Below are 23416 nucleotides of genomic sequence, written 5' to 3' on the forward strand. Positions count from 1 at the left end.
CATAGCCTGTGTCTTGGTTGGGCAATGGTCGTGGGAGGGTTCCTTCAACCCTGCCCTTGTACCAGGGCATAATTTTCCCATGGATAATGTGTCTGTGCTTGGTTGTCTGCTCTTCTAGCCGTGCTGTATTGTTTTTATGGCAGGAACTTAATCTGCAGCTGGACAACTGGGGAGAAGAAAAAAAAAAAAGTAATCTGAGGAAAGGTGTGAAATGAGAGAGGCTAAAATATCACCTTGGTATTATTAAGTCAAATTAATCCCACATGTAATGCAATGAGTTTAATTGGAATTACACCATGATTAGTGCAGCTATCACACTGTAATAGTTGTGTGGCTTCAGGAGTTGGTTGAACAAGATAGGAGGCAAGGTGTTCCTTGCCTCCTTATCTCTTTCCAGCTTCACTCCTTCACCTTCAAGTCATCCCTGCTTCTCCGTCCCCACAATGGGCCCCACTCCTTCTCCATTTGAGGAACTACATTTACTCCACTATCTTTCCTTTCATCCCTCTTCTGGGGTTCCCTGTTTTGCCGATCCTTCTCCCACATATCTCAGGAGCTTGGCAAATGCTCACCATCTTTTTCCTTTTGGGGCATCTTTCACAGCACCAGCATCTTTAAGGTCCCTTCCAACTCAAGCCATTCTAAGATTCTGCCATCTTAAGCTCTTCTGGAGAGAAGGGCAGAGATGAAACAGGAGTATTTTTATGGTGATGGACACACTGGCAGTAGTGTGAGGTACAGGTAGGTACCAGCAGATGCCCATGGTTCCCATGCTCATCCACACACTGGAACTAGGGATTTTCTTTTGGAGATGATTACAAGTCAGTTATCTCCTGCTTAGTGGGGAAACAGCCCTGTTTGCATAGTCGTCCTCACAGCTGTGGGCTGGGTAGGGACTGGGGAACGGGAGGAAGTGGTCAGAGAACAAGAGCAATGCTGGATGGGGCTGTGCATCCCCAGGGTACGTGGAAGAATCCAATTACACACCCACTGTGAGTGTTTCTTCCTTTACCACTGGCTTGCAGATCATCCCAAGGGCGCTGTGTGGTTTCTCTCCACAGGGACCGTGCCTGTCCTCTGGTTTAGCAAAGTCCTGGGCTCTGGGCTTTTTTCAGCAGTGGAAAGTTCCATGGGTTAGTCGTGGTTTTTCTGAAATGCCATCAGGCGTGGTATTCGCCCGATGGGTTTTACATGGAGAGGACTACTGTGTGTTTCTTCCCAACCTTCTTAGAGTTTGCAGAGTGAAGTAGCCCAGCACTGAGGGCGTGAACGCGGAGCGGATTGGCTTTTGGCAGTGCCGTTATCCTTCAGGGGTGATCCTGAGGCTGCTGACTCGAGCTGCGCAGTCCCAATCCTTCCCTCTGGCCGTCCCCTTCCCCGAACGAACCCACTGTTACTGGGCTGGGCAGGAGGCCTTCCCACCATGGCGGCAGGAGGACAAATCCCTCCATTTGGGCAGAGGCAAGCTTTCGGACGCCGTTTTCTCCCGCGCCCTGCCTGCATCTCCGCACCAAGCCGGCAAGGAGCCTTGCCGCGTGCTGGCTCCCCGTCCGGTTGCCGAGCCAAAACCAAAAGGGCGCATCCCAGATAGTCACTCCGAGTTTATAAACAACCAGGCTTCAGGGAATAACACATTGCCATCCCGGCTTGAGCTAAGGGCCGGTTCAGTGCCGCGGTTCTGTGCCGCGCCTCGCTGGGACGGCCCACCGGCACCACGCACAGCACAACGGTGCCGCTCGGACAGATTGAAGCGCACGTCGCCGGCCGCTCCGCATCCCCGCAGCGCGGCGGGCCCGGGCCGTGCCCGGCTGCAAGCGGGCGGCCGCGAGGGAACGCCTCAGCGCCGGGCCCCGCAGCCGCTCCTCCTCCGTCCCCCGCCACGTCGGTGGCTGCGGCGGGAGGAGGAGACGGAGGAGGGCTCAGGTCGAGAGGGGCCGGCCCGGGGCCGAGCTACGTGTCGCGGGAGCCCTTATAGCCCGCCGCCGCCCGCCCGGCCCTGCCCTGCCCTGCCCTGCCCCGCGCTTCCCCGCGCTGCCCCCCGCCGCCCGGCCGGCACCATGTTGAGCAGCCAGCAGACGGTAGGACCGCGCTCCGTCGCGGGGCCGCTCCCTCGGGGCTCCCGGAGCCGCCGAGGCGACGGCCCCGGACGGCTTTCGGCGTCCCGCGGAGCCCGGGTTGCGGGGAGCGGGAGAGGGCTTCGTTTCGGGGGCGACGACCCGGGGTGCGGCGGCGCGGCGTTTTCTCCGCGGCCCCTCCGTTCGCCCCCGGCCCGGGCAGCGGGACGAGCTTTATCGTCCGGGCCGCGGCCGATCTTTGCACCCTGCTGTCACAGGGATGCTGAGCGCCTGACAGAAAGGGGCTCGCCGATCGCGGGGCTTGGCAATGGGTCCCGCCGGCGATGCGGTGCCCGGCCGGGGGCGGCTGCGGCTGGCGGCGTGGGATGGCGCGTGTGGCTGTGCTTTATCTGAGGTTTTGCTGAGAAAAGGAGCAAAGTGCGCGCCTGCGGCCGGGCGCCTGGCTGTCAGAGCTCGGCGCCGAAGCGCGGTGCTGAATCCGAGGCTGGAAAAGGGAGCGCCACCCACCTGGCTGGGAGCCTGCCAGCCTGGTCCTTCTTTTCCTTCTTCCTTAGCCTGCTTCTTTCCGTCCTCCTCTCCTGCTAAAATCCCAGTTGCTACCACTTCTTCATGGTGTGGGTGATGCATTCATCTTCCTCCTGCGGGAGGTGAGGCTTTTCAGGTACGCTCCGGGGTGAGAATGGATTCTTCCAGCTTTATTCACTGCCCGCCGATATGTCAGAAATGGGTTTGGTAGGCGACACTGCTTGGCTGCCCGCTGTGCAGAGGTGCAGTGGTACAGCTCTGAGGTGAGCTGAGGTGACAGGACTGCACTCCCCAGTTTGCACACTGAGCGCCCGTAAGCCCACTACTTAAAATATGTATTCACCCTGCATGCTGCATGCAGTTTGAGGTTATTTTCACCTAGCAGCCATTTATTAATGTGAGCTTATGGTAAGATGCAAAGAAGATTGCATCTTACCATTTTTGATCCCTGCAGGTATTACCTTTAAAAATCAGTAAGGCCCCTTGGCTCTGGATATGACCCAGCACTCAACATGGGGATTCTTTCTTTTGCTGCTAACGTGGTGGCACTCCCTTTGCTTCTGCCTGCGGTACCGTGAGAGGCATGAAGTTCTCCCTGTGCCTGAGTTTCCTTCGGTTCCTCATTGACAGCGGGCAGTGCTGATTCCTGACCCCTCTCAGAGGTGACTTTTGGAGAGAAAGAACAATCTTGAATGGCGACCTTAGCACTCCTTATATAAGCCTCCTGTGTGCCCGTATGGTGAAATCTTACTCTTGGGAGTAAGCGTACCTTAAAGTAATTGCAGTGAGTAACGTGGAGCGGTGGAACAGCCCTTGTTTATTGCACAGTGCAGCATTCATGGCTGAGTAGTTCTTTCAGTCCCGATGAAAGAGCAGCTTGTTCTCCCTACACCTGCGGCACCGCTGGTATTTCCTCTGCTTGGTTCCTCTCTGCACTGAGCAGTGTTCTTACAGCAAGCAGAAGAACACAGGCGGTGCAGTGTGCCCCGAGAGGCAGCCCCAGCCCACAGGCACAGCCGTGTCCTCGGGGACCATCCCCTTGCCAGGGCAACCGGCTGCACAGCTCGCTCCTTCAACAAAACACGAGTGTGTGGAAGGTGCAGCTCAAAATTCCTTGTGGAATCTAGGTGCTTGGTAAGCGTGCGGGAGACCTGTCTGAACCCAGCTGGGAGCGACACACATGGGACGAGGCACTGCTGGGCAGAGGGCAGGTGTCCAGCTTTCTCCATGCGTATCCTTACAGATGCTATGGGCAGAATGAAAGCCCCTAGTGAAACCGCCTGCTTTGGGGTAAATGCTGCAGCACAGTGCTTGCAGGCTCTGTGAGGGTGCCTCCAGCAGCTGAGCGATGTGGCACACAGCATCCTCTGGCTTCGTGGAGGAACTCTTCCAGTAGCCCAGCAGATCCCAAAGCTGTAACTTCTGAAGGTTCAGTTTTGCTTGCGCAGGGCTTGCGTGTACAAGTTACGGACCCTTATTTAAAGGTAAATTAATATGTAAAAAAGATTGTGATCTTTTCTTCAGTTTACATTAAAAAAAAAAAAAGAGGAAAAACTTGTGAGATTAGATGAACAGCACTGAGGAAATATGAAGAAAGGTTCGTTTCTTTGCCTAAAAACTGTTGAAAAAAGTGCATCCACAGGGCAGAGTTCAGGTGTACTGTGGTATCACAAGCTGTGTGGTAATGTTTGTACAGCTTTATCATTCTGACTGTGAACCAATGTGAAATAAGCAAAAAGAGGCTGGAAAAGTTTGTCTGCTTATTTTTTCTCCTGTTTTAAATATAAAGGAATCGACTGGGGGATCTTCTGACATCTCTAAGGGTGTTTATATTCAGAGCAGCTCTGCAGAGCTCGTTGAGCAGATGCTGAGGGTTGGTGAAGTGGCACAGCTTGGCCTTGGAGCACCTATCAGGACTGGGCTTACAGCTGCAATGTGCTTTCTGAAACACACTCATTGCACCGTGGTAGTAAACAGTGAGCATTTCCTAATTGCTTGTCGCATGCTTAGGTTTTCTGATATTCCTTGTATTATTTTATGTCACTTTTTTGATTTCTCTTGTCTTTGAAAATCAAGGAGATGTCATGAGACTATCTCAATAGGCTCTTGTTTCAACTTTTGTTGTTTCTTTTAGCTCTCTCTCTGTTTCTTTTCTAAGTCCTTTGCTGTTAAATGCTCCCTTCTTGGTCTGTTTCTCTCACCATCCCATTTCACTAACTTGTGCTGTTTTGCAGGGCTGCCAGCATACCAGCAGCCACTAGCTGTGAACCACTCTCTGTCCTCTGAAAGCAGCACTGTTCATTTGGGGGAATTTCATTCAAGAAAGGACAGAAAAAGTTGCAGGCTCCCAAATATGAATGCCTCTTTCTTTCCACGGGAGGTTGAATCACCCAGGGGATGGGGAACAAAGTGATCAGTGTGGTCCAGCCCCAGGAGCTGCATGCTGGAAAGGGCGGCTGTGCTTTTCTGCAGGGCAAGTGGTCCCTGCCTGAATGGCCTTACGAGCTTCGTCGTTTTCCTTCTCGTAGGGACAAGTGGCTCATTTGTTCTCCTGCTGCCTGACCCCTGGATCAATAGCATCCGGCCTCATCTGTTCTTTGGGCAACACCAGTGAAGCCTTAGAGAAGCTGCCAGACAGTTACAGCCCGTGCCAAAATCCATCACTCAGGCATAGGTTTTCAGCTGTATGCATCTTGGGCAGCTCCTGCAAGAGATTTCAGGCCATACAGGGAACAATTTTGAAGACCCCAAGCTATCCAGACATGTGCATTGCAGCTGCGAGTTAGATTTAGGTCACAAGGATTTTGTTTTTCCTCAGGATTTTCAGGAGAATATTGGCATACTTGCATGTTTTACTGGGCTGATGTTGATCCTGGAGGGTGTTTCTAGGTAGCCTTTAAAAATGAAAAGACCTTTTCTGTCTGAAATCAGGTATTTTAGATAAACTTGCAGCTGTACATGCCCACGAAAGATAAGGGGTTTTAGGGCCTGTGTTAATACTTCTCTAGTGATACCCTCTGCCTTGAACTTGTACTTTGATTGCAGTGCTCGTAGGCTTTGGTACTTTAAAAGTCCGTTCAGAGAAATGTCATGTGAGTTGGGTTATTAGTTATTACTTTACTGTTAGCATGAGTGTGCTGACTAACAATTAATCTCAGATTTAGCTCTGAATCACAGCTGTGGGAAGTGAGAAATAGCTCCTTAATGGCCTCGCAGCTTAGTCATTTTTAAGTGAAAATTTACTCGAGTGTATCGTTAGCAAAAGGAGGGAGGCAAAAAGGAGGGCCAAAGGAAGTCTGTTTGGATGTGTGTCGTGAAACAGGATGCTAGAAAACTAGGGTTTGCCCATCAGGCTAATCTCGCTGCCAGTTGTGCAGCCTGCCATCCTTGTGGCATGATCCGGTTTTGTTTGCTTACACCTTGGCAGAGCTGCAGGTGTTGGTGTCAAGAGTTTTATCTGCTGAGCGAGTGCCAAAGCATACTGGCCTGTTTGGAGGGCAGAGCTTGAGAGGGAAGGCAGCATAAGCACTCTCTTTTTCTTAGTGTGGCTTTTCTTTAGACACAGTGCTTTGGAGTTTGTTGAGATTATTTTGACACCCCCTTGCTAGATTGCTCACCTATGGAAAATGACCATTTGAACTTGCATTTCCAAGACTTTCTGATTTCGAGGTCTTCACAGAATCCCCAGCCCTACTGATTGGCAGATCATCTGTTCATGAAGACCCAGGGGGTGGAAAGAGAGACAAACTGGATTTTAAGGGAGGTGAACGTGGCTTAGGGGGTCAGTATTGCACCAGAGGGAACGGCATGGAGCTGCGTCAGGGGAGGTGAGGGAAAGGGGCTGCAGCAGAGGGCGGTGGGCACGGAACGGGCTGTGCAGGGCAGTGGGCACAGCCCTGAGGGCCGGAGCTCAGGGGGTGTTTGAGCACTGCTCTCACACATAGAGTTTGGATTTGGAATGGTTCTCTGTAGAGCCAGGGGTGCGACTTGGTGATCCTTGCGGATCCCTCCCAGCTCGGGCTGTTCTGTGATCCCATGCTTCTGTAGCAGCTGTATGGTCTGGGTATGCAGACAGGGCAGGAAGCCTTGATCCCAGAATCTCCAAACTGGAGAATACAGTTTTTGAGCCTGGTTCATGCAGCTGGTGGTGTAGGTGGCATGGCAAACGGTGTCCCAGTGAACGCAAGCTGTCACCTGGCTGGCGGCAGTGTGGTGGGGATTTAGAGGTGCTGAGCAAGGGAAAGACTGGTTTGGACACATCCGCAGTCTCCAACAGCAGGAGGTTGGGGGGCCTGTGGGAGAGTTGACAGCTGAGATACTTGTCCTGGTGTGTCATCACAGCTCCCATCTGTGACCTGAGCTACCGGATGGTCCCTTGCAGCCTAACAGTGCTTTGTAGACCTGATAATCCTCGATTCTTTCCTTAAGTTTATCTAGTGATTTTTTTTTTCAAGCCAAGTGAACTCTTGGCCTGTCTGGCATTAAGTTCCATTGAACCGTGTCCTGTGTTGCAGTTCTGTCTGAGCGTCCCTAACTATTTGCACTTTGCAAATGTTCAGTTTTGAAATAGAAAATGCCACTCTGAAGTCAAGGATGTGCAGACTGAGCGACACCAGATTGAGGACTGGGCCCCAGATGAGGTGGGCAGAGGTGACACCGAGCCCCCAGCACCCCTGACTCAGGTCTGGGAATGGAGCCTTTGTGGAGAAAATCATAAGCCTGATGTGTTTTATGTCATTTTGCATGTCCTGGACTGGTGGTAGGTGTTGCTAAAGTGGTGGGAATGCTCAGGCCTCTTTCAGATGCAGCCCAGTGCCACTGCTCTGGGGGCAAGTGGCCTTGGGTCCCTAGGTTTTATCTTTTCAGCCCACTGCCTCGATATCCTGTAGAGAAACGGTGCAAGAGGATTGGTTCCTTTATGACAATAAGTATTTTAAAGCCTGGTGAAACTTGACATGCCTGCAGATGTTCTGCAGCTCTCACTGCTTATGAAATAACTAAAGTTTCTCAAAAGTCACAGGGCTCGTTTCCTGCAGGAAAACAGCTGCTGTCGGTGGCAGCATGGCTGAACTCTGGTGGGCTCAGTTCAGCTTGTGCTGGTTGGGGCTGGAGGAGATCCTGCTTTCCTCAAGGAAGATGGTGTTGGTGTCTTACCTGTGTGCTCTTGGCCTGCGGAGTAAAACCCCATTGCAAACTCAGTGAGTAGGGGCACATAGCTGCAGTTTTGTGTCAGAGCAGTGCCACCAGTTCAGCTTTTAAACAATGATGTGTCAGACTTATTTCTTGAGCTCTCAAACAGAAATGAGCTTGATGAAGGGGCACATTGCTCTGCCCAGTGCAAGCTGGTCACAAGGCTCAGCTCTGAGCAGCAGAGCCATATTTTTGATCTTGCAACTTGTAGCCCAGTAGAGCTCAAGGGATGATTGCCTGATGCTGTATTGTGGCTTATTCTTTGCTTGCAGGAATTATCATTACTTGATGTGGGAATCCTGCCTGTCACCTACCCTGTGACTGCACAATTCCTTTCTTTGCAGTTTTCTCTACAATTAAAGGGACATGCTCACTCAATATCTGCAGGTGTCCAGCCCCAAAACAACAGTGTGGACATGACTTAATATTCCCTTGTTTTGCAAGAGGACTGTGTTTTGTATTGGCTGTGGTTCCACAGGTCTGTCAGATGCCTCAGCATCATCCAGAGCAGCCTCGTGGCACACTTAGGCATCGAAAGAAAGCAGGTCTCCTTCTACCGTGTAAAACGTAGTATTTGCAACATGCACATGAGCCAAAGTGCTGAAATGGGTTCTTTTAGTGGAGGTAATTTAGCAGAACACATGTATAAAAAATAGGGAATTCATGGAAGGGTTTCCTGCTCAACATGTTATTTTTGCCAGCAGATGTCAGGCTGCTCTGGCTGTGAATACTTGCTTGCCATGCAGATGTCCCTTGTAATTTTTGGAAAGAAGTTGGGAATAATTTTTGTTTTATAACATCAGTCCTGGCCTTCCAAATTAATTGTGGAAATGTGTGAGCACAGAGTGACTCACTAGTTTTAGTGGGTTGAGGAAATTAGATTAGTGACGTCATCTGTCCAGAGATATTAAAAACCAAAATCTAATCTGGGTGGCTTCAGAGAGATAACTTTAATGCCCAACCCACTGCTTTGAAGTCATATTGTCATGAAATCGGAGCATGATTGCGAGGTGACAGGCATGTGAGCTTGTGTATTGAGCCTGATTTTTTGGAAGATTGTATAAAACCTGATTGTGTCCACCTCAAATGCACAGACGTACTAGAAGAAGAGTGTTATAGCAGCATTCAACATTAGGCTCTTGCTAAGAGCTCAGAAATTCCTATGTGTTAAGGAAAGAGTACTTTGGCTAGCCTCACCTTGAAAACTATGTTTGTTAGCAAAGCTTGGCATTGCAAAGCGTCTGTCTGCAAGCTGAAAGCCTGCTTGTTTCAGGTAGCTGGGAGCTCTCTGCTGGGCCCTTGACGGTCTCTGTGCTACGTTCCTGGCAGGGACAAGGTGCTGTCACAGCAGTGCCAGGACAAGCAAGCAGCAGAAGGAGAGCTTGCCAAGGACCATGCGTGGACTGCTTGGGTCTGTGAGAGTGCTGAAGATCCTGGTCTGGTGGTTGGCGACCCCGCTCTTGGCAGGGGGGTTGAAACTAGATAATCTTTGAGGTCCTTTTCAACTCAGGCCATTCTGTGATTCTGTGAAGGAGGAGGGAGACCCAGTTCAGCAGCCTGCCTGGTGTGAGCAAACGCTGGCACCCCTAGCAGGACATTTAGTGACCCAGTGCCGTGTTCCTCAACTAAATCTTATATTTTGTAATATCTTTGTCACTGCCTGAAGCTAGTGCTCCATCCTCCAAGTCCAGCTGTGGCAGTGGGATCCTGGGACCTGTAGCAGGCAGAAATTTCCAAGGTAATGCTGACTCTTTGGGGGCTTTTCCTGGGAAAGAATAGAGCTAGTTTTGAAATTTATCGTCGTAGCCCTTTTCAGCAAGTTACACTGATATTTGGGAAAAGTCAGTAGGTTTTGGGTTGTGGGAATTAAATGAGGACTTCAGAAACTCCGAGGTTTCTCCATCTTCCTTGATTCTGATTGTAAAGGTGAGCCACTGACAAGCAAAACCCCTCTCTTCATGTTGTTCCTCCTTTTGCATATGATAGGTTTTCTTTTCTGCAGCGACTGTCATACAGAAGGATTTCCCCCTGTGATGGTGGTGGACTCTTGATGTCAATGCACCCATTCTCAAGGGCAGCCATGGGAATTGCCCTGGGAGAAGAAATTTTCTACTTAAATAAGAGACCCAGAAACACAGTTTTTATGCCGTGAGCAGGAATGCCACTCACATCTGGAATTGCTGCTGGGTTGCTTTCTCAAGCTCCAGAAGATGCTAGCGTGAACAAAAAAACCTGCTCCAAGATGTGCATGGTGCGGATTTGCAGCAGCGTCTGCTGTAAAGATAATAACCTCATGATGTCAGCCGGGTAGGAACGTGTTAGCACAGACGTTATCGTAGTCCCTGTCGTGCTGGGTAGATCAACGCCTTGCAGAACCACAGTGCAAGGAAATCAGCGTGCTGCCAGAGTTCCTGCTGACACAGGCAGCGAAGGGGTGTAGAAAGGATATTTTGAGTGTGTGGGTTTCATTTCTCTGTGCTGAAATACCTGCCTGTTCTCTTGTCGCTTGCAGATAAATTGCAAAACTGCTGTTCCGTATGCTGGAGCACTGGAGGGCTGTGCAGTTACTGCTCAAGTATCGTGCTGCACTGAGCAGCTTCTCTGCAGGGCTGAGCCGTGGTGGGCTGGCACAGGGGCCAGTTTGGGCACTCACACCATGGTGCCAGACTTCTCCGAGGAGTAAAGCTGCAAAACTTGCCTTTGTGTTTTGTGAGCAGGAGTTATCTTGCTGGCTGCTACCTTCTACGTGTGCTCACTTAGTCCTGCTTCAGGAGTCCAGACTGCTGGGGACAAGCATAAATTAAACCATAATGGTGATGTCTCAGCTTGCAAGCTCCAAATGTCCAAAAAGACACCCCCCCTGCAAAAGAAACTAAAAACTAGCATCTCCGCCCTTCCCCTCTCCCCCCCCCCAGAAAAAAAAAAAAAAACAAAAAAAACCCAATCCCACTGGTTTGGGGAGTGGAGGCTTTGAAGAATTGGCAGTGTGCTGCAGTGCCTGTGGAAGGTCTGTGTATTGGTCCTGTGTGCCTGCAAGCAATTGCAAGTGGAAAATTTCACCTCTGGTTTGCAAGCATAAAAAGAGGCTGATTCTGATGGTTTTAGCTAAAATGGAATATAAATTGGGTGTGAAGTTCTGAGTCTAGCTGATGATATCTCTGTGGTGAGAGTTTGATCTCAGCTGGGATGCTGGCCTCTGAGAGAGAGAAGAGGGAAGAAGGATGTTACGTCTATTATGGAATGGTTTTCACTTAGATTTTTAAGCAGACAGAGCCCTCTGTTGCCTGCAAAACACCAAGTCTCCAGTGAGTCCTTCTGCCTTTGCTAAATCAGGCTAAAATGGTAATGACTCAGAAAGCAGAGGGGAAAAAAGGCTATTCTGCAAACACATTTAAAAGTGAACTTCTTTGTCTCTTGTTCCTTTCTTTTTTTTTTTTTGTATCTTGTCAAAAAGCCCTTCTCTGACACATAAAATATGATCACTTCCTTGCTGTGACTTGAGATGGAGAAATATTTACCTAGCATGACACAAACTGTGGGAAAGCCCAGCCCAGCCTTCCCCCACCCTGCACCAGAGATTTGAGAGGGACAAACCTGCATCAAGCAGAATGTGGCTTGGGGAGAAAATATTTGTTTGCTCCTGCTGGGACTTTTCCTTTCCCAAAACTGACACCAAAGGCAAATATTTTTCTCACTGTTCTACAAGTTTTCTTCCCATTTTACCATGTTGGTTGTAGCAACTCTGTACAACAAAGTTCTCAGCATTTGCTGCAACGGCTTTTGCTGATTTTCAATGAATGTACGTGTCTCTTCTGTCCTGGCTGAGATTGTCTGGTGTGCGGAGTGCAGCAGGGTAACAAAAGCGTTTTGTTTCACTCTGTTTTCTTTAGGGATCAACCAATGTGGTTTACCAAGCCCATCACGTCAGCAGAAGTAAGCGAGGACAAGTTGTCGGTACCAGGGGTGGATTCCGTGGCTGCACGGTTTGGCTAACAGGTATTTTCATCCGCATCGCTGCACGCATGAGACTGCGTGGACAGATGAGGAGGATGGCTTGGAGGTGGTGACTTGGGGTCTGCAGGCATCACCAGCACTCCTTGTGAGCTGGTGTGACTTTGCAGAATGATTGTGTACGGAAACACGGTGTTGGCAAAGTAAGGTGATTCTCCCTGCAGTGGCTGCCCCTAAATAAGGCTTTTATAAATTTTGCAGCTGTTGTTGGGGCTTCCATTTGCTGGCTCCCTTGACTGAACACATGGAAAGCCCTGCAGGTTGCTCTTGGTGTTCCAAGCTGAGGAACCCTTGGCTCAAACTCACCCAGTCCCCAGCAGCAAAACGCACTCAAGATTGTTCAGAAGAGCATTCAGTGGAAAGTTCATGGGGGCACCTAGGTTTCCTGTGTTTCAGAAACCTTGTGAGCGGCTGAACAAGTTGGTCTTCTTGTCTGAAAAGGAATACAGACAGTGAATCGTGCCAAAAGTGATTTCTTGCACAGCATTTCATGCACCTTCTGATGTTTTGGCTTCTTCTTTTGCTTTGAAAAACAAACTCAAGATCTGGGGCCCAGGGAGCATTTATTTTTCTCTGCTGACATTTACACAACTCTCTTTTTTGACACTTGTCCAGATGTTTCTTTGCTTCTTAAGTATTGCTATTCTCTTTGACTGACAGAAGGTGTTGCAAGACATGAATGGAAGGGTTTGTAAAGCCATTCTGATTCAGCACATCAGTGTGTGTGCTGAATGCTGGAATAAAGCACATCTCTGTTTTGTTCTCCTCTTTCATCTTGGAAAGAAGGCCCGCATCTGATCTGTTTTAACGCCATTTCTGAAGCCAAAACATCCGATCCCAGGCAATTCCCTTCTTCCTAGTATCAATTAGGGACCCCGTATGTGGAAAAATTTGAACTTCTTTGACTGATGATTATTCTTTGAAGTATACAGTGGTCTCCTAACTTCCTATCCATTGACTTTTAAGAGACGACGTGGGAAGACACTGTGTGGACTGTATAGATTAAATGTGCAAGTGGACAGAGCTGGGTTGGGATGCCTCCACCTCACTTAGGACCAATGACTTTCTGCTGGTGACCCCCGCTGTCCCGTTCCCATAGCCTCACTTTCAAACCGGAACCTCACTTTCCTGTCTCCAACAGGCCTTTCTGGAGCCGGTAAGACAACCATTGGCTTTGCTCTGGAAGAGTACTTGGTCTCTCATGGCATCCCCTGCTATTCTCTGGACGGCGATAATGTTCGGCACGGCTTGAACAAAAACCTGGGCTTCTCAGCTGGGGACCGCGAGGAGAATATCCGCCGCATCGCAGAGGTGGCCAGGCTGTTTGCTGACGCTGGGCTTGTCTGCATAACTAGCTTCATTTCTCCTTTTTCAAAGGTAAACTGTCTGCGTCATATTCTGCTCTTTCCTGAGCTGCTTTGATCTCATGAACGCTCCTGGGAAAGATGAGTTCATGTAGAGGACCTCCTGTATATGCCACCAGATCTTCTTCTCTATTCTGTGCAATGCCACAGGTGTACAAAATTAAACACCATCAGTAGAGTTTTCTGGAGTGCCATTTCACAGAATCACAGAATGGCCAGGGTTGGAAGGGACTTCAAGGATCACGAATCTCCAACCCCCTGCCACATGCGGGGCCGCCAGCCTCCCCGTTTAATACCAGCCCAGGCTGCCCAGGGCCCCATCCAACCTGGCCTTGAACACCTCCAGGGATGGACGGGGCATCCACAGCCTCTCTGGGCAGCTGTTCCAGCACTTCATCACTCTCATAATAGTTTGATAATGTTTTTGCTTTCAGCTGTACTCAGAATTGGTTAAAGGCTCAGTGACATTTGAAATCTCATTGTGTAGGCTCCTACTTTTAACTTTGTAGGAGAATAAGCATAAAATCAATAGCCTGTCATGGTGCCATCAATTTTCTATTTGAAGAAGTTATTGTATTTTTGTGCTTCCTGAGAATACCAAATGTCTGACAGTATCAAGCCAATGCAAACAGTTGTTTTTTTAACACAGAGTAGATAATTATTCACATCCCAATTTTGGCTGTCCTACTTAATGAAGAGGTCTTCTAAAGTAGCTTCGAAGAAAAGGGGGTGACGGGAATAAAAGCCTTTACTAAAATTGGTTTAAATTTAATAAATCTATACCAGAAAGTAATTTGCCTCTGTCAGATTTCAGGAAACATCAGAGAGTAGGAGGGTGCTTATTGCAATGCAGCACGTACCATTTTCCCACCTTTCTTCTCACAGGATCGTCAAAATGCACGGAAAATTCATGAGGCTGCTGGGTTGCCTTTCTTTGAAATCTTTGTTGATGCTCCTCTAAATATTTGTGAAAGCAGAGATGTGAAGGGCTTGTACAAAAAGGCAAGAGCCGGAGAGATCAAAGGTATGGAAGAATGAGCTCTTAATTTGCCTTTTGCTTTCCAAAGCTTCAGATAGCTAATCTTTGCAGCTCTGCACGTAGAAAATCACGAGGTGGGTTAATAAAGGCTCTTTGTGGCACAAAGGATATCCTATTTCCCTAATCTTACTGCCACAGGTGTACTTGTAGTACTGAGTATGGCTGAATGCTCGTTGGTTGTTTGTGTAGCGTGAACTCGAGGGCATGGAGTATTACATCAAATGTGTTTGGTTTGTCTTTAATCGTCAATAGGATTCACAGGGATTGACTCAGACTACGAGAAGCCCGAATCTCCTGAACTGGTGCTGAAGACGAACATTGCGTCAGTGTCTGAATGCATCCAGCAGGTTGTGGAGCTCCTGCAAACACAAGTAGGTCACTTATTTTTACCACCACCACTGTCAGCTTGTAGATCTGACTTCGCATTCTGGGTTCTTAGTGTGCATTTAAAACCAGCATTACCATTGCTCTCTCTCTCTCTCTCTTTCAGAACATTGTGCCATGTGCATCAGTTAAGGATGTTTTTGAGCTATTTGTACCCCAAAATAAACTTGATGCTGCCCGAGCTGAAGCAAATGCACTGCCATCCGTGGAGATCACAAAGGTATCGTCTCGTTTGAATGCTGCACTGTAACTCAGTCCTTTTGCTGTTTGAAGGGCAGAAGCTTTGTTCAGTGTCTTGTTCGTAGAACCGTGGAATGGTTAGGGTTGGAAAGGACCTTAAATCTCATCTAGATCCAACTGCTGCCGTGAGCAAGGATACCTCCTATTAGATCAGGCTGCTCAGCGCCCCTTCCAGCCTGGCCTTGAGCACCTCCGTGGATAAGGCATCCACAGCTTCTCCAGGCATCACCACCTGTCCCAGTGTCTCACCACTGGCTGAGTACAGAATTTCCTCCTTCCTGTGATCTAAACCATCACACTGACACGCAGCACCTTTAGGAACATCCGTTGTTTAATGCAGTGAGACTGCTTTCGCAGCGGAAGGGAGGGAGAAGCAGCATGACTTGGTGACAGAGAGCCATCTGGGTTTGTTTTGTAGCTGGATCTGCAGTGGGTGCAAGTGCTGAGCGAAGGCTGGGCCACGCCACTGAAGGGCTTCATGCGCGAGGCAGAGTACCTGCAGGTCATCCATTTCGGCACGCTGCTGAACGGTACGGGCCCACCTTCGTGCTCACTCTGTATGTATGTATATAACATACGTATGTGTGACTCATACCCTGCTTAGCTCTCCTGGGGTAAAGAAAGATGCAAACCTCAAACCAGGGGAGGCTGTCAGGCTGAATTTCAAGCGGGAGCAGGGGGCAGCTGCTCATTGGAAACAAGGCCAGAGTCTGATTTAGCTTTTCTGTCTCTTATTTTCATATTTCCCTGTTACCTTACCCTAAAATAAATTGGATTTAGATGTTAATTAGCTTTAGTTAGCCAGAGGTCTCTTTGTCTCTGGAAGAAGCAAATACATTCAGGCAGTGCAGGTCAGTTCCTGAGTCTGGTGTGGTAGTTTTTTGTGTCCCAGGTCTCAGATAGAGATGCAATTGCCATGCACACATTGGGTTTTAGATCCAGCAGAGGTCTCCGGCTTCAGCGGTTCAGGATCTTGGTGCAGGATGCCCTCTGGGGAGTCTTGCCCTCCTCCTGGACCCTGATACTGCCATAGTCATGCAGGGCAGCAGCTTGGTACTGGGTTCAGCAAAGGCAGTGCTTAGCTCAGGACAGTCTGCACTTGACAGGGCAGGGTCTGCAGCTGGAGCAGTTCTCACATGTTTTTGTAGCTTTTTTCACACTTTGAGGAGCAAATCTACACTGAAGTTTTCATGGAGTTGCTCTGATTCTGCAAACTGTAACAGGTACCTGTGAGTGTTAATTATCTCAATTATGTTTGTGTTCTCCCAGGAAAGAATTTCTCTGTAACTGGTATGTATGTAACTATCCTTAGGTTATATGGAAATCACTACAATTAGAGTCTCTGCTATTACTTTTTTGCTATTTAAATTATTAAGACTGGACACAAGCACATCTTGTTTATGATTCAGCTGTTTATCCTGCATCCTACTGACCAGTCCTCACAAAAATCTTAGTCATTTTGTAATTATTCACCTCCTCCACTGGAGTGATTTTTATTAGCATCTGGCATTTGGAAGTGGATTCTCAGCTTCAGCATCGTTTATGGGTTTTGTAATCCAACTTTTTCCACACTGACTTTATTGACTGATCACTGGTTAGTTATACATAAAATAAATTTAATGATTATATTTAATTAATATTTAAATATTAACATACTTAGAAAGATTATTCAAATAACTTCATATATTTAATTGGTTGATTGGTTCATATGTGACAATAGTTACGGGTACCCAATTACTCATCGAGGTGCTTGAAAATTGCTGCCTGTCAAATGAATAATGTCTGGTCATCAATTAAAGCAAATGGAAGCATTTAAAAAAGATTAAACAAAATAGTCAAAATCTTTCAGTCTCAGGTGTCCAACACGATTTCTGTCAGATCCAAGCAAAGTGAATCAGTGATTTATGATCTGTTTGTTCTTGTTTATGAATAGCAACCCATGAAAAAAGCCATGATCTCAGTGTGCTAATGCTGGCATGTCCAAGTAGAAGAGGTCTGAGTGGAGGCTGTTGTCCTGAAAGGGGATACATGGGCTATAGCCAGGGCTGCGATCACCAAGAACATTGAAACTCTGCAGAGACTTTAAAACAACTAACTGGGAAAGAACAAATCTTCTGGGAAAGAAAGAGAACAATGAGATACTCCAGCTGTCCTTAGGACATCTCTGGCACTGAGAGATGGAGCTTTCTTTGCCCGCTAACGTTGGCATTTGTTTACAGCACAAAACAAAAATTGGGCAGTGAATAAATTCACATCACTGATGATGAGTCCCTGAGATATCGGTAGAAAACTCGGCCTTCCTCTTCAACAAGAGAATTTGTGCCTCTGAATTATAGAATCAGAAGGTTGGAAAGGACCTACAAGATCATCTAGTCCAATCATTACCATTGCTACCGCAAGCCACCAAACTATGAATGTCTCAGTGCACTCCAGCCTCTCCCACCAACCCTCCGTAGTCCATCCCAAGTGCCAAGAGGATGCTGCTTTAGGTCTTCGGAGGACGCTGACATACCACCCCTCTCTTTGCAGACGGTGTCGTCAACCTGACCATCCCCATTGTGCTGCCAGTCTCGGCGCAGGACAAGCAGCGGCTGGAGGGCTGCGGGGCGCTGGCGCTCAGCTACGCGGGGCGCAGGGTGGCCATCCTCAGGGACCCTGAGTACTTCGAGCACAGGAAGGAGGAGCGCTGTGCCCGCATCTGGGGCACCACCTGTGCCAAGCACCCACACGTCAAGGTGGGTCGGTGCCATCCCTCCTGCTGCTGGAAACCTGGGCAGGGTCAGAGGTGTGCACAAGAGAGCCAAACCTTTCCAGGGTTTCCATGTTGTGAGCCCTCCAGGCCTAGCTCCTCTTGGAGGGCCATTACATCTCAAGCATGCAGGAGGACTGAATGCACGCTGCTTAATGCGAGCATCAGTCAGGTAATAAGTGATTCAGAGGGACAGTGATCACACTGCTAAGGAGTTGCTACTTTCATTTTCTCGTCTTTACCTGTACACCAACATCCAAATGTTTTTAGCACAGCCAGCAGCTCAAAGACTTCCTGAACCTGAGTGTGTGACGATTTTCTAGAATCATTGAATCAATATGATTGGAAAAGACCACTAAGATCATCTTGTCCACCAACAGCCCATCACCACCACCCACACCACACTTGTGTAGTCAACAAACATACAATTAGCAGAATGGTGTGATTAGGCTGGTATCTACAAGTCTTAGGATTATCAGGGTGGAAAGGGATAATTGAAAATAAATGAAAATGCTCACCTGTGTCCTAGGCTCACAGAAAAACTCCAAAGGGAGCAATCTCCAAAAAGATCCTTTCTCAGTGGGATCTAGGAGAGGTACAGCCAGGCTCCACCCCTTCTGATCACACAGCTGAATTGCCTTCACTTGTGCTCCTGTGGCTGACTCAGTGCTTGCCTCAAGTGGTCAATCAGAGGCTCAGGCCGTGATTCAAAGTTCCCATACTCCACTAAACAAGCTGTGTCACTCAGTACTGCATCTACCCTTTCCTTGAGAGCCTCCAGGGATGGTTGCTGTCAAACACTGACACTGCAGACCCCTGGCTGTGCTCCTTTTAGCTACAGGCTGCTCCTCAATTTGCCTGTCTCATACTGGCAGTCAGCAAAGGAGTTGTTCCTTATAATTCATGAGTTCTCATCTTTCCCACTGTCATGTAGCGAGGGACTGTTCCGGGTTACGCCATGTGACTTGAACTTCAAAGGCCAAAGCAATGCTAATTCTTTTCCTCTAACTTAAAATACCTCCGTGAATTATTTAGCAGCTGTTGCTCTCTTGAAACAGGCATCTTTTTATTTTAGTTGTCAAAGTTTAATGATGCCGTTGATGGTGAGAAAAACAGCTTTGACAGTACATTAAGGCAAATTTGAGGATTTCATACAAAGCCTTATGCAATCCTAAGTGGGTCAGTGCAGGGTAAGAGGTCAGGAGTTTCATTGTTGCAGCTGTAGGAGATTTCCTTAAGGTTGCGGGGCTACGCACTCCCAAAGCAGTGCCCCAGGTGGGAAATAGCATTTCCAGCGCTGGATGGAATGGTGGGTGGATGACAGAGGTGTTGCCATTACCAGAGTGCTGCTCACAGTGGGAAGGCTTTGCAGGAGCAAAGGCTGAGGTGGAAGAAGGGCTGTGCTGTAATTTCTTGTCCCTGGGCTGCAGGGGGGAGCACAGCACACAGCTGGGTGTGGTGGTGCAGTCCCTGGTGCCTTGCCATTTTTTGGTGGTAGTTTTGACCTACAGCACACAGAGAGAGAAATGAGGATCGCACCACAAGCAGAACCATGCCTTCGGAGGAGACTGGGAAATGGGAGAGGGGGCTTTTTGCCATTCTGATAATGCACATGTAATTCACAGATGGTGATGGAGAGTGGAGACTGGCTGGTGGGAGGAGACCTCGTTGTGCTGGAAAAGATCTGTTGGAATGATGGCCTGGACCAATACCGCCTGACACCGCTTGAACTCAAGCAGAAGTTCAGAGAAATGAACGCTGGTGAGTGCCTTGGGTTAGCACCAGTGACAACACTCCCCTTGCCAGGGATTTTCCCCATCAGTTCTGTTATTTTCCATGTGCCACTGGGTCATACTTCACACTGTGTCATCAGAACCCTGCAATAGAGCACAGATGTTTTGTGGCCTGCAGCTGTGTCATTGCAGACTGGAATATTTCAGGGATGTGTTTCTAAGGGGGTTCTGCCTAAGGGGGCAGGCTGAGAGGTAGGAAGTATTGTACACCCTAAGGTCAGTCGCTTCTTGTGAATTCCTGTTTCTGAGCACCAGAGGTGTCTGTGTGAACAGCCCTGGCCAGGGAGCACTTCTGCAAAGTGCAGTTGTACATGGAGCAGCCAAATCTGGGAGCTCCATTCTGTAGCTGTGGCATTGTAATTAGAGCCGTAAATCTTCTGTTATACCTGACGGCTCGGGCTCTTTCTCATCTCTGCCACCCCAGAAATGGCCTTTGTAGTCTTCCTGCAGGATCAACACATTAGGGCTAATTAGGTTTCATGTGCTGAATATGATGTTAACTCTTTCTACCCTCTCTTGCCACAGCAGTGGCATCCGAGCAGCAGATGCTAGCCCCCTAGACGCTTGTTTCATTGCTGTGTTCAGAGGGGAAGAGGGTATTTGCCTTTGTGAAGGTGACGTCGTGAGGTTCTGGAGGTGACAGGTTGCTTAAAGAGCCAGGAAACTACTCAGGGATTTGGATTTGTGTCCAGTGCCAACCAGAAACAAGGCAGAATTGCTGATCGGACTAAAATCAGCCCCAAAGGAAGGATGTGCAATGAAAATAAATTTGACAGAGCAATCCATAGGTGCTGTACATGCGTATTTAAGGTCTGTTTCATGCGAAGATAGGACAGCAGATCTGTGCCCGTCTCCTGACTGCGTCAAACTGTACAGAGCATTTAAATGAGGCAGAGCAGAGTGAAGCTCAGCACAGGCCCACGACCCTCTCACTTTTCTGTTTCAGATGCTGTCTTTGCATTCCAGCTGCGCAACCCCGTGCACAATGGGCATGCCCTGCTCATGCAGGACACGCGGCGCCAGCTCCTGCAGAGGGGCTACAAAAACCCCGTGCTTCTCCTGCACCCCTTGGGTGGGTGGACCAAGGATGACGACGTTCCGCTGGAGTGGCGGATGAAGCAGCATGCGGCGGTGCTCGAGGAGCACGTCCTGGACCCCAAATCCACTGTTGTTGCCATCTTCCCCTCTCCCATGCTCTACGCCGGTCCCACAGAGGTAAGGCAGCTGCTGGATGCTTGCTGATGGGCCCTGTCTTTGTGCATTCAAATAGCAAATAGCTTCCTCTGTTCACTGTCGCACTGGAACAAAATTGGTTCCAGTCCTGGCGTTTCCCACTGACATACGTGTCCACAGAAAAGCTGAGATGTTGCCCCAGGTCCACGCAGTGAGAGATGAATCTGTGTGTGCTGACATGAGAGGTGGTGTGGCTGCTCACATCTCCACCGTCCTTCCTTACTGCACACGAGGTCTGGCTGGCCAGGAGCTCCTTGCAGTCAGGGCTGTTGGGCTCAGCACTGCCCGTCTCTCCTTCCCAGGTGCAGTGGCACTGCCGGGCTCGCATGATCGCTGGCGCCAATTTCTACATTGTGGGGCGCGATCCTGCAGGCATGCCTCACCCCGAGACCAAGAAGGACCTGTATGAGCCCACGCAGGGAGGGAAGGTGCTCAGCATGGCGCCAGGCCTGACGTCGGTGGAGATCATCCCGTTCCGTGTAGCGGCTTACAACAAAGTGAAGCGAGCTATGGATTTTTATGAGCCAGAAAGGTAACGTGAGCACCGCAGTCTTCTTTTCGTTAGCCTACATAGCTGCTGGGGAGGCATTTCACCACAACTGCAGCTCGTTTGGAGAAAGCATCTCTCTCAGGAGACAGTGCTGCTGCTGATAGGAACCTCAGCGTGTGATGTTGCTGGTGGGGAGGTGGCACCAGGGGCTTGCAACTGCGTTTCTGGCAGGGCTGAACAGCTGCACTGGAACAGCTTGGACCACTTGGCTGACCTCACCCCTTCTCTGTTTTGCTTTAGGCACGATGACTTTGACTTCATCTCAGGAACACGCATGAGAAAGCTTGCTCGTGAAGGGGAAAACCCACCGGATGGCTTCATGGCCCCCAAAGCTTGGAAAGTGCTAACTGAGTACTACCAATCGCTGGAAAAAAAGAATTAACGCTACTTCTCCTCCTAGGAATACTTGTATTAAGAGTGAGCGATGATTGATTGATTCCCTATGATAGAGATCAGCTACATGGCATTTTCACTATTCTGACTAGTGGGACTTTCCTGCCTGGATCAGAGTAGTTTTTAATTATCAGAAATACTTTGAACCGAGTCCTCCTCCCCTCAAAGCTGGAGGAGGAGGGCAGCCTGCCCTTTGCTTCCAGCCTGGTGCAGGTCCAGGATGCCTGGTGCAGTGTTGGATGGGGCCAGCTGGCTCATTTGGTGCTGCTGGGCAAATCTGTGCACCTGCATGGAACAGAAGCAATGAAGTGCCCTTCCTTTCCCCCTTGCCCAGCGCTGCCCCAAAAGAGGGAGGAAGGAATGGTTGCTGCTGGCACTCAGTGCTTGGATCCAGTTGCTGCTCTCGAGGTCGTGCCTTAGACATTTGCTAACAGTGAGACTTTTTAGTGCCTTTTTATAAACAGCCTCATTGCCTAGTCAGTGCCTCACCGTTCTTTTCTTCCTCCTGCTTGCCCCCTCTGGTAAAAAAAAAACTGGCTGTGATCCTGGTGCTCTAAGCTCGCTTCCCATGGGGACACTGGGACTCCCTGAGTTCACAGCCCAGTGGGCACCATGGCGGCCGTGTGGGGCATCACACAGCCTGGGAGATGGCTGAGAAGATGCTGATCGCACAGGACAGTGCGAAGGGCCGAACTGGGGCTGCCTTTGCCTGGTGCAGAGCTCTTGCAGCGCTACTCTGGTTTTCCCCACCACGGACTTTGCCATGGCACCTCGTGCCTTCCCTCTGATTTGTGCTCTCGTGGTGTTGGGAAGGGTGAGCAGCGCCTTCCCTGACCGCTGCGCTCAGATGGGAGGTTTTAGGGGACAGCAGAGGGAAGGCAGCCATGCACATGCATTACCACCAGGAGTTGTGGCCTTTGCACACATCCACTTCAGTCAGTTCCCCAGGGCCGCTCAGCACGGGTTTCACAGGAACTGCTCTGCCTGCGCCGCCTTTTAATTACAAATGGGTCCACGCTCAGCAGGAACAGCCCTGGTTCTGCTGGGGACTGCGCATCAAGCAACGCCGCAAGCTCAGATCTGTTTTGCTGTGGCCATGGTGCAGCATCCAAGACTATATATGCAATTGGGAATATTCTTGTAAGAAGCGTTTTATTTTTCATTTGTCACTTGATGTTGGTTTTCTTTTTGTAATCTTTTTATGTATTCAAAAGGGAAGAACAAAAAGCCGTGTTATACCTCAATGCCGTGCTGCAACCACCCCGGCAGTAGCCGAGAGCACACTAGCACCAGTGCCTTCCACACGCAGGCCCTCTGGCAGGGACCTGGAAGACAAAAGCCTTTTTAATTGCTATATTAACCATTTTGAAGCAGCAGTTAGCTGTTGCCTCTCGTCCCAAAAGAATCAAGCAGTGCAAGACAATGTACTTAATCCAGATGGTCACAGCAAAACACAATTGTTGAATTGTTCTTTTAAAATAGCGTAGTATACAGATTACCTCTGATTAAAATAATGTGGACTAGTTTTTTTTTTTGTGTGTATTTATTAAAGACATGAGACTGGAATTTGTACCTCAACTGATGCATCTCCTGATTTAATATATTCTGACCTTGATACTCTTGAGACACTCACTTTTAGTACAAATAAATATTTATACGTGTAAACTAATGCTTACATTGTGGTTGTTGGCTTATTTCAAGTCAGAAGAGGCGCATTCAGCAGCACTGAGCGCTGTGCTGCCTTCCGCTCCCAGACCCCAAGCACCCCTCAAGATGAGTTTCCCACACACCAGAGGGGGTTTCCCATCTCCAAACCTCGCTCGAATAAGGCTGTAAAGAAGCAGCATTTGCAGAATTCAGAGACACACTC

At 49.0% G+C, this 23416-nt stretch overlaps 1 protein-coding gene across 3 annotated transcripts; it reads left to right on the top strand.

Annotated features, from left to right (window-relative positions):
- The first annotated feature begins 1919 nt into the window (after positions 1-1919).
- PAPSS2 (3'-phosphoadenosine 5'-phosphosulfate synthase 2) lies at positions 1920-23215 on the top strand. Of its 3 annotated transcripts, none has more exons than XM_085229512.1 (13): positions 1920-2078; positions 11681-11786; positions 12943-13178; positions 14051-14189; positions 14457-14575; positions 14695-14808; positions 15247-15358; positions 16098-16118; positions 17358-17563; positions 19203-19338; positions 20317-20585; positions 20906-21135; positions 21394-23215. In XM_085229512.1, the coding sequence occupies exons 1-13, from the start codon at positions 2058-2060 to the stop codon at positions 21533-21535; spliced, it is 1851 nt and encodes a 616-aa protein (XP_085085638.1). In that variant the 5' UTR covers positions 1920-2057; the 3' UTR covers positions 21536-23215. The 3 variants fall into 3 exon arrangements, with proteins under 3 accessions (XP_085085638.1, XP_085085640.1, XP_085085639.1); XM_085229513.1 differs by lacking the exon at positions 1920-2078 and adding an exon at positions 11569-11589; XM_085229514.1 differs by lacking the exon at positions 16098-16118.
- Positions 23216-23416: the final 201 nt, after the last annotated feature.

Source organism: Meleagris gallopavo, chromosome 8 (assembly GCF_905368555.1).
Source record: "Meleagris gallopavo chromosome 8, MGAL_WU_HG_1.1, whole genome shotgun sequence".
NCBI classification, from domain to species: Eukaryota; Metazoa; Chordata; class Aves; order Galliformes; family Phasianidae; genus Meleagris; species Meleagris gallopavo.

What these genes read in the sequence shown, in the direction of transcription:
- PAPSS2 (XM_085229512.1), top strand. Translation starts at nt 2,058, where the DNA reads ATGTTGAGCAGCCAGCAGACG. An exon ending in GTTCAGAGAAATGAACGCTG is followed by an intron (nt 19,339 to 20,316) that starts GTGAGTGCCTTG and finishes TTTCTGTTTCAG; the next exon opens with ATGCTGTCTTTGCATTCCAG. An exon ending in TCTACGCCGGTCCCACAGAG is followed by an intron (nt 20,586 to 20,905) that starts GTAAGGCAGCTG and finishes TCTCCTTCCCAG; the next exon opens with GTGCAGTGGCACTGCCGGGC.